Consider the following 10,047-nt stretch of genomic DNA (forward strand, 5'->3'; position numbering starts at 1 on the left):
AAATCTCAGCCTTTATCAAGCTCCTAAGTAGGGCAATCAATGAATGAGGCTGCTCTTTCCTTTGTTTATATGTTTTGCTAGCTGTGTCCAAATAGTCCAAAGGGAAGAAATGGATAAGATAAATCATAGAACTTTTTTTCCCCTTGAACCTTAACTACCTATAATTAGAACATTAACAACCCATGCAGTCTGATGACAGATTTCCAAGTAACAAACTTTTGTGACCCCATAAATTAACCAACTTCTTCATTCACTTCAATTCAGAGAGCACAAGCATTCGTCTCTTACAGAAACAAAACGCCCACAATAATGGCTGATCAACTTTCAGATTCTCTCGCAACCGTCAGATCCTCATCAGGAGACGACATTATCATCGGAGATTCTCTTCAAACCAGCCAATACGCTGTCACGTTCGATCTTCGAACCACCATCATCATCGGCTTCTCCGTCTCACTCTTCTTTTGCGTCGTCTACCACATTCTCTGCAGCTTCTTCTACCGGCTCATCGACACCAGGATTTACCATCATCGCGACGTCAACGTCGAAGAAGGAACAGACCTAATGCCCGTCGACGGCGATACGTCGCGGTCGCAGCATCAGGTGGCGCTGTTTCAGGCTCTGGTTCTGAGCAACATGCAGGCTTGGGTGATGGTGGGAGCATTAATGGAGGATTCTTCGGAGGAGGTGGACGAGAGCAGAGGGGAAATCCTGAGGGCGATGCAGAAATTGCCGGCATTGGTGAAGTACGGAAGCGAGCATAATAATGAGAATAATGAAGTGACAAGAAATTGTATGGATTGCGTAATATGCTTGGAGGACTTTAAGGTTGGCGAACTGTGTCAGGTTTTCCCTAGGTGCAATCATGTGTTTCATTCGAGTTGCATAGATTGTTGGTTGGCCACCAAGCTTACGTGCCCAACTTGTCGGGGTTGCATTACATGATCCAAGCAGGGATTATGTTAGAGACAGGTTATGTTTTTTTTTTTTGGTCCCTGTTTGTGCATGAGGTCAAGCTCTGTTGTAAGTTGTTCATCATCAAATTGTGGGCGGTTGCAAATTTTTTTTAATCAGCGCCGATCTCAAATTTCTTATTAATACTACTTCTGTCTAATTATAAGAGCTAGTTGATTAATTTAAATAAATTAAGAAAAAAAGTTAAATTAGTTATTTGTAATAAATAGGTGTTGTTTTTTCTAAAATATCTTTGTTAATCAAGTGTATTAGCTAGAATGACTATTGTTAGAAGGACTTTTTTAGAGAAAAAAATGCATAAATATGATAGACAAAATAGATTGGGGTTTTATATTTAGGATCAAAATAAAAATCAAATAAGATCTTATATTAAGGATAGGAGGTACTATATAAAAACTGGATAATTAATTTACAAATATTAAAGATATTAGTTAAGTTAGTTATTTGTAATGTATTAGTATTATATTTAAAATCAAATTAAAAAATTAGAGGAAGTTAGAAGACAATGAAATGATTTTATTTCACAAAATATAGAGATGACATCGCAACTCCTTCAAATCATAAATTTCATGGTTTCGTCTATGCATGCACTTCATAATGCATACTAGTATAATGAAGCAAACTCCTCTTATGTTTTTCATCGAGACCCATATATGTCTGTATATCAAAGAAAGAATCACCATAACACATCAGACGGAAAAGAGATCGTTGCACCAAACAAAACTCCCCCAATCCTTAACGTATGATTTAATTATTAAATAGATATTGATCCTAAATATAAATTTTTATTTTGTTTTCGACGTAAATTAGAGAGAGAAATAATTTTTTTTCTTACTAATGTTTTGTTTAAATTTTAAATGTATTAATAAAGCAATAAATGAGTCATTATAATTTATTTTGGGTATTCAAGTTTGTCATAATATGTGTATACCCGGGTTTCAGATCCATATTCTTCTTATTACCGTCTGTTACACTTTTGAAGTTTTTTTTGCCAACTGTTACACTTTTTACTTTTTATTTTTTAATACAAGTTACATTTTAATTTTATTTCCTTTGCATATAAATTTTTTTTTTAAAAAAAGCGCAAAATGTTCACATTAAAAAGTGTCTCTTGGCATTGCAATTGATATTATTGATGATCTTGCTAAAAAGCATTGATTGAGATTGATCTTGTTATTGTGAGGTAAAAAATAGATCGATAATGTTATTGATTTTTATGATTACGTTAAGACAATGTTCTCTCCAGGGGGAAAAAAAACGTTACGTTAATCAATAGTTTTCCTTTTTGATGAACCTGCAGGATTTTAACTTTCTAAAAACTCTGATTTCTGGAGACTCACCATCTTCATTCCGGCGACTTTATCGGCATTCCTTCTTCATCCCCAATCATCTCCGTCAGTCTCTACCATTACTGTCATTTTCACACGCAGCTTCGTACTCTTCCAAGATCTGCTTCAAATCAATCACACAAAAATAAATCCACTCAACGACTCCCATGAATCACAGCAACAACGACGGCGACGACCATAACAATGTGAACGTGGAAGAAGACCCGACGACGGCCTGCATCGCCGCCATTGGAATCGCCTTACTCCTAAGGCTTATGTGCCTCATTTTCGCTATTCCTCCAGTCCTCGCCGTCTTCATCTTCTGCCTCGCCTCGATCACCTTCATACAGTTCTGGTTCAGAGAAGATGAGCCGGAGATCGAACACATGGAGGATTTCGACTTTACGGGCAGAGACCTAGAAGACAACGAGAAGGCAGTGAAGTTTCTGGAAGCATTCTTGAGGGCATTGAAGGGGAAAGAAGAAAGAGGAAGAGACGGGAGAAAGAAGAAGGAAGGGTCGAAGAACGCGGAGGGTAGCATTAAGTGTTTCGGGAGCGAAGAAATAGTGGAATTAGGTTACAGGGAGTGTTCGATTTGTATTGATGATTTCCAGAAAGGAGAGAAGTGTCTGGTTTTTCCGCGTTGTGGCCATATATTTCACTGCAGGTGCATAGCGCGCTGGGTGAAGTTGAAGATGAAGAAACTGACGTGTCCAGTTTGTCGTTGCAGCTTCGGCTCGAATGCAAACGGAACCGGAGGATTCAGAAGGTGCTCATGCGAATTTGCGGCCCCTTGTCCTGCCACTTAATTTTCTGATTATGGGCAAATACTTTTTTCCATATTTTTAATACTCCTCCGGTCCTAATTATAAGACCCAATTGACTTATTTGAGGAGATTAAAGAAGTAAGTTAAGTTGGTTATTTATAATAAATAAGTGTTGTCATTCCTAAAATATCCTTGCTAATTAAGTATATTGGCTAAAACTATCATTATTAGAAGGATTATCTTGGAAAAAAATGCATAAATATAAGAGACAAAATGGATTGGGTCTTATAATTAGGACCAAATAAAAAGTCAAATTGAGTCTTATAATAAGGACCGGAGGAGTATAATTTTTGGTCCTTTAAATTTGGATTTATTTTTATTTTAGTCCCCAAATTTTAAATCATAATTTTATCCTTAGAATTTAGTCTGTCTTGAAATATTAGTCCCCAAAAGTGTAATAGTCTTAAAATCTACTAAAGTATCATAATCAATATTAAAGTGATGGTGTAAACTCACTAGATGGCATTTAACTACTAAATCTTGTATGGATGATAAAGAAGAAAACCTGTTTTTTTCTTCCTCATTGATAGTTTTCAAGAGTTGTTCACTGTGCTGCATTCTGTTATTCACGCAAGATCCGGTTAAATATTATCTAATAAGTCCACATCACCACTTTTAATATCATTGATGACAATTCAGCATATTTTAATACTATTGCATTGTCAAAGACTAACGTTTTAAAACAGACGAAATTTCATTAAAATTTGAGATATTAAAATTAAAATGAGTTCAAATTTAAAAGACTAAAAATTATATTAATCCTTTTTTATGGTTAAATTCTACGTAAAATACATAAAAGTTTGATATCCCATAACCAAATAACGGTGCAATTTTTATTTTTAACGATTCTTTTAAAAAAATTGTACTCCTCCAGTCCTAATTATAAGACCCAATTGACTTATTTGAGGAGATTAAGGAAGTAAGTTAAGTTGGTTATTTATAATAAATAAGTGTTGTCATTCCTAAAATATCCTTGCTAATTAAGTATATTGGCTAAAACTATCATTATTAGAAGGATTATCTTGGAAAAAATGTATAAATATAAGAGACAAAATGGATTGGGGTCTTATAATTAGGACCAAATAAAAAGTCAAATGGGATCTTATAATAAGGACCGGAAGAGTATCTTATCATCTTATGTACCATTTTTTTGAAAAATTATAAAACATATTTAAAAAGTGGGGAAAAACTAAGAGGCAAGAGAAGGGGCAGCCCAAATGATGTTTGCGTTTGCATAAGTTGACGATGATTTTAATTTTTGTGGGACCTTGAAACTTTATGATTTTTTTGAAGAATCTGAATATCATATACATATCTCAATAATATATCATATTCCCGGCTTATGTTTTTGTAAATTGCAAATTGTCACCTGTTTACGAATGACGCGATTTTTTTGTTGAAATTTTAAGTACCCCAAGTCTTCATGCGCAGTGTTGCCAAAAAAAAAAAGGTCTTTATGCACAAAAGTACTTGGTTTTAGTTCTCTTGGGTCAAATTGATCATACGATGGTCATTTTTTTGGCCCAAAAAAAAACCTCTTATTAATATGGTAATTTATTTAAAAATTAATTATTTAAGATATATTTGGATTAGCGATGATAGCTCTAAAAGTACTTGGGAATTTGCAAAACTGACTTTTGAATATTAATTAGAGCTAATTGGTTGTTTGGTTTGGCTCTATGCCTAACCAACTTTTGCCTTAAAAGTTGGTTGCGAGAGATCGGTGAAAAATTGAGCTTTTGCACGTGTCAATCTGGAGAAAGAAAGTAAATAAGAATGAAAACAAAGATAAAGATATTTAATTGGGTCTCGTGATCTAATAATTTGATTTTTTAAATAATAATTTGATTTTTTTCATTTATTGTTTTTCTTTAATTTATCAAATTATATACATATGATATACTGTCCCATGTTCTTAATGTAAGACTCAGTGGAGTAATTTAAAGAGGTTAATACTTAATTATATTATATATTATATGATCTCTCTAAAATATTTATGCATATCATTAGATTATAAATTAATTTATAAGTCGGAAAAATTAGTCTAGAGAAAAATGATATCTTTTTTAGTCATTTTATATTTAAACTTACTTTTTCATTACTTATCGAAACAAGTTTTAATTTATTAAACTGACTTTTATAAAAATTAATCTACACATAAATAACATTACACTAATTGACTTTACTCTAACTCACGTTTGGAAAAGTCAGTTTTATCATTGCTAATTTAAACACACTTTTAGTTTTTAAAGATTTGGCTCGACTACAACTTATTCATTGAATAATAAAATTTAACTCGTTTTTTTATTTTTAGTTATTTAGTCCGCTAACATTTTATGACTTTAAGAAAATGTTCGGGGATTAGACCATTTGTATTCAGTTTAAATTATTGATATTTATAAGAATAAAAATAAATAAATGAATGTATGAATTTAAGTTATGACTCCAATAAATTGCTGTTTTTTTATGTTGTTGCAATACTTACGTTTAATTATGCGGTGTGAAAACACATTTCTTATTTTCTATAAAAACCTCTTACAATTAGCTTATTTTCTTTTTCTCTTTTTGAATCGAAAGCAGATACTAACGGCTTGAAATTATGAGTACGATCGAATTCACAACATTTCACTTATAAGTTATAGAAAAGCTTTTATACTAATAAACTTCAACGTTATTAACGAAATTAGCTTATTTTCAACTCTATGAAAAATGAACACTTGAATATAATATCATGCGTTAAGAAGTTCGCAAACACCTTTTACGGAATTTAATCCACATGTAGTTAAACTTTGAAGTTTAGAGGGGGTGTTTGGTTTACTTAACGGGATATTTATGTTAAAACCAAATCATAGTTTTAAAAGTACTTTTAGGATATACGAAACAAATATATAGACTAGTTTGCTCGGTTTTACAGAAAAGTATTTTTTAAAAACACTTTTACTTGTTACCAAACAAATACTTTTCAAAAGTGTCTTTATGCCAATCAGGATAAAACTCTTCTACCATACTTCGTATACTGTAAAATCATTTTTAAAATTACGGTTTGGTTTTTAACCAAACTTCCGCTTAGCCGCAAAAGCAGTAACACTTGCATCGATCAGGTTTCCAAATTTATTCATACACGTAATATTGCCATTACAGAACTTTATAGCTTCTAAATTTTGGGCGTACCTTCTTCTACCTCAACTTCTTCAGCTTCTTGCGTCCCTGTAGGCACCATTTCATATGTATCAGACCCTCTAAATCTGGAAGGAAGAATAAAAGAACCACCAAAACGTTGCTGCAAGTAGATAACGAGAACAAATAGGTGGCATCCCACAATAATAGCCAAGTCCCAAGCAGTGGAGTAAAAATCTGCACTTGGATCAGCATACAAATAAGATCCACTATATTGCCTATCATACTGAGAAGTCCTGTAAAGATCATAAACATGTGGTAGTATCCTCAGAAAACTAGTTCCAAGGTAAAATATACCACAAAGTGCGTCCTTTTTCATATTTGAGAGCATGTTCATCAGGATCTGAGGCAAGAGAAAGCCATCATTTACCAATCCTCCATAAGATTTCAAAACCTCCCAAGATGAAGTTTGCTGGTAATTTGAAGACGCTGCCGCCAAATAATGATTATTTTTGCCCTTGCCCTTTAGCATTGCAATGAGGAAGCCAACTGCATATGATGGTAAAGTCACATACATAGCCTCTTTCTCAGCAATCCAGAGGCTGTCCTGAGTGACGTCATCAGTGCTGTTTCTTGCAGACCAGGTAAGCTGAAGGAGACGAAATTGCATCAAGAAGGCTACCATAGTAATTAGCCTAACTATTATTTCATTAGATTCAAGCCATGCAACACTTGAAAGAACGAAGTTTTTAGCATTGTGATTTTGAGATATGAGAGCTTCAAAGTTCAGAACAAGAGGGATCATGTGGGACAAAGTGAGAATTGAGAGCATGGTAAGTGAGATGAAGGGAAGGACTTGAGGGTTCTTCTTCACATGACAGAGCTGGAATCCCACAAGAACACAATGTACAGTGGCGGATATCAGAACCATGATGATCTCCATATCCATTCTCTCAACAGTTTCTCTTGCTACCTCCTTGTAAATTGCAGCAGAACTTAGGCCCAGACTATTGAAGTGAAGAGGATCTGATTTATTGCGCGTGCTTTCTATGCTTCCCACAATGTAGCCTGCAGACCTCAGGTGTAGTGGTGGGAAGCGAAACTTCACCAGAATCTCACAATCCACAGAACGAGACATTGGAATCACATTATTTGATGGGGGAAGAATTCTGCAGCCAACCATACATAAACTTCCTGCTCCTGCATCATAAACTCCTTCTGCAGAAATCGTCACAGCCTCATTGTACATACTGAACAAAGATTTTTTGTCCCTTAATGTTCCATTATCAGACAATGACATTCTGATTTTGTAGCTAATGTTAAACAAGCCACTTGTGATAAAGTTGCCTGTAGCCGATTTTGTAGAAAGTACCAAGTCATAGAACTGATCACCAACAGATAAAGGAGCTGAGTTACCCTGGGCTACTTTTCTGATGGAATCTCTAACTGACATATCAAATTGCATGTTATAGGAATATGGATTTGGATACCTTCTTCCCTTATTGCTGACATTGGGTCTTGGGCACAAGCTTTTGACTGTGTCTTGCTGGGTATACTCGTACTCTAAGGCTTGAACATTTACATTCTGATCATCTTCGTTTCTGAAAGTCACTCCCTTGAAGAAATCAGGGTCTTTCACAGTTTTGTTGCTCCATATCTGCCCCACAACGGTACTGGTGTCTTTGATTGACCAAATAGATGGGAATCTTAGTTTTAATCTTACTGAGCAATCGCCCACATGAACACTAGAGAAGGATGAAGATGGCAAGCCTAGAAAATGACAAGCCACTACGTTCAAATGATTCTTCTTTTCATCCCACCAACCTTCTCCTACTAACGTGGTTTTGGGATTGAAAACATTGGCACCATAATCTTCATAACTATGATTACCAAAATTTATCAAAATCCTCAACTGTTTCTTCTTGGTGAAAGTACATTCAATTAGAGTCAAAGATATAGAAGGTGGTAAAAACCCAGGAATCCCACTAAATGGAGTACAATTCTCTTGAGTATTGCAGTCGCCAGAGTACTCCAAATTAAGCTGCCTAATTGATGCCCAAACACGAGATGAGCAGAAAAATTTCATGTCTATGTTATTTTCTGGTAAGCCCTTCTCACCATCACCATCCATCCCAACATGCGAAAACTCATTTTTCGATTCTGCAGAATCCAAGGTAAACTCATAGTTGAATCGTGGAATCATAAGCACAGGATATGTTTCAAAATCAAATCTTCCCCTCTTCAATCTATCCAAGCTTCCACTAACCAAACTACTGATATTACTTGAACTGAAGACATTGCTGAGCTTTAAAACAACATCTATATCAAGAGTCTTACCTCTTCTCGAATAATCACTGCCTGAACCAACCATACAGATCTTCCCCGTGGACTCAGACCAGAACCCATCAAGCATTATTGTCACAGAACTACGACGACGTCTATAATACGACGAGCGACCATAGCTGAAATTTCCAACATGGTAATAGGGACTGATGCTTGTAATTGATATGGATCCTCTGACTTTGAACAAGCCAGCGACATCAGTCTCTCTGAAGCGCCCAAGCCGGAGAAAGATTGAGTTTTTCTGAGAATAAGGATTAGCGCCGAGAAATCTATCGGCTCCGGTGAAATAAGCTGTCTGTAAATGATGATCGACGGAGATAAACCTTGACCTGTAATATCGGACATTTGCCTCAGGGACTATAGAAGCACAGTGGCCTTTGTAATGGATTGGCGAGGCAGTGGAGGAGTGGACGTTGAAGAAAAAACACGTAAGAAAGAAAAGGAAGGAGGAGAGAAGTGGAGGAGCCATGGCCATAATCTGAAAGGAAGACAACAACTAAATTTGTGAGTTTACCACGCCTTCAACACTTAGCAATAAAAGGAGACTAGAGAATTCAGACATGGACCCGTTTCTTACTGCAGTCTCTCCATTTTAGGCGCCAAACCTACGTTGTGGTGATTGAATCACGTCCGTTCATTTCATCTTCAGCGTTATACTTCTAATCTGTTTTTTTCCTCCCTTTTATTTATCCTGAATGTAAATATATATATATATATATATATTTATCTGTCAGCATAAGGTACCGTTAGTTAAAATTTATTAGTGAAGACAAATTTCTGATTTAGTAAAATTTTAAAGTAGTTTTATTTTTTCTTCTTGAGATTCCGAGGCTGACTTCTTGGAAGTTTTCCCTAGTGCTCCTCTGTGCGATCCTCCCCTATTTTGACCATTTTAATTTGCTTTAGTAATTCATTGGGCATTAAACCTTTAAAGTAATATAAGTATAAATGAAAATATAATTAAAAAGGAATCATGAATATATTATTGAAATTCTTAAAAGAATAGATAAATAAAAACAAGGAAAAATTATTCATAAATATCTGTTTGAAAATGTTATTACTCATAAATTATAATAAGCACGTGAATTTGAGTATCAATACTTTTTAAGTACAAAATCATTAATACTGGTACTTATGAATAACATAATTTTCAAACAATTACTTGTTGATAATTTTCTCTAAAACAATTTTTTTATTATTTGGAAAAGGACAATAAAATAAAAACAAAGGGAATGGATATTTGAACAACAGGATTCAAGAAAACGAAGTGTAGGAAGTAGGAAACTAGTTCCTAGGAAGGAACGCTTGTTCGGCAACGCTATTAGACGGCACGACAAAACCGTCGCTGTAGGATAGCCCCATCAAATTCTGCGCAAACTGAATACAAACAGAGAAAAATCTCGAGGAGGAGTTCTCCATTTGAAGTATCGAACCGGCTGGGAAATTCCTTCATGCTGAAA

At 34.8% G+C, this 10,047-nt stretch overlaps 3 protein-coding genes across 3 annotated transcripts; 2 read left to right on the top strand and 1 right to left on the bottom strand.

The window, feature by feature from the left end:
* The first annotated feature begins 309 nt into the window (after nucleotides 1-309).
* On the top strand, nucleotides 310-942 carry LOC114736280 (putative RING-H2 finger protein ATL19). The gene has a single exon (XM_028924063.1). It carries the CDS (start codon nucleotides 310-312, stop codon nucleotides 940-942), a length of 633 nt encoding a protein of 210 aa, XP_028779896.1.
* Nucleotides 943-2,467: 1,525 nt separating this feature from the next.
* On the top strand, nucleotides 2,468-3,109 carry LOC114736281 (E3 ubiquitin-protein ligase At4g11680-like). Its single transcript, XM_028924064.1, has one exon. The coding sequence runs from the start codon at nucleotides 2,468-2,470 to the stop codon at nucleotides 3,107-3,109; it is 642 nt and encodes a 213-aa protein (XP_028779897.1).
* A 3,172-nt stretch (nucleotides 3,110-6,281) lies between these two features.
* LOC114736282 (uncharacterized) lies at nucleotides 6,282-9,056 on the bottom strand. The gene has a single exon (XM_028924065.1). The coding sequence runs from the start codon at nucleotides 9,054-9,056 to the stop codon at nucleotides 6,282-6,284; it is 2,775 nt and encodes a 924-aa protein (XP_028779898.1).
* Between the last annotated feature and the right edge of the window lie 991 nt (nucleotides 9,057-10,047).

The sequence above is a fragment of the Neltuma alba genome, unplaced genomic scaffold, assembly GCF_004799145.2.
Source record: "Neltuma alba isolate B1F8T4 unplaced genomic scaffold, ASM479914v2 tig00013325_pilon, whole genome shotgun sequence".
Taxonomy (NCBI): Eukaryota; Viridiplantae; Streptophyta; class Magnoliopsida; order Fabales; family Fabaceae; genus Neltuma; species Neltuma alba.

Bases quoted from the DNA above. Each gene is read 5' to 3' on its own strand.
- LOC114736280 (XM_028924063.1), top strand. From the start codon at position 310: ATGGCTGATCAACTTTCAGATTCTCTCGCAACCGTCAGATCCTCATCA.
- LOC114736281 (XM_028924064.1), top strand. From the start codon at position 2,468: ATGAATCACAGCAACAACGACGGCGACGACCATAACAATGTGAACGTG.
- LOC114736282 (XM_028924065.1), bottom strand. From the start codon at position 9,056: ATGGCTCCTCCACTTCTCTCCTCCTTCCTTTTCTTTCTTACGTGTTTT.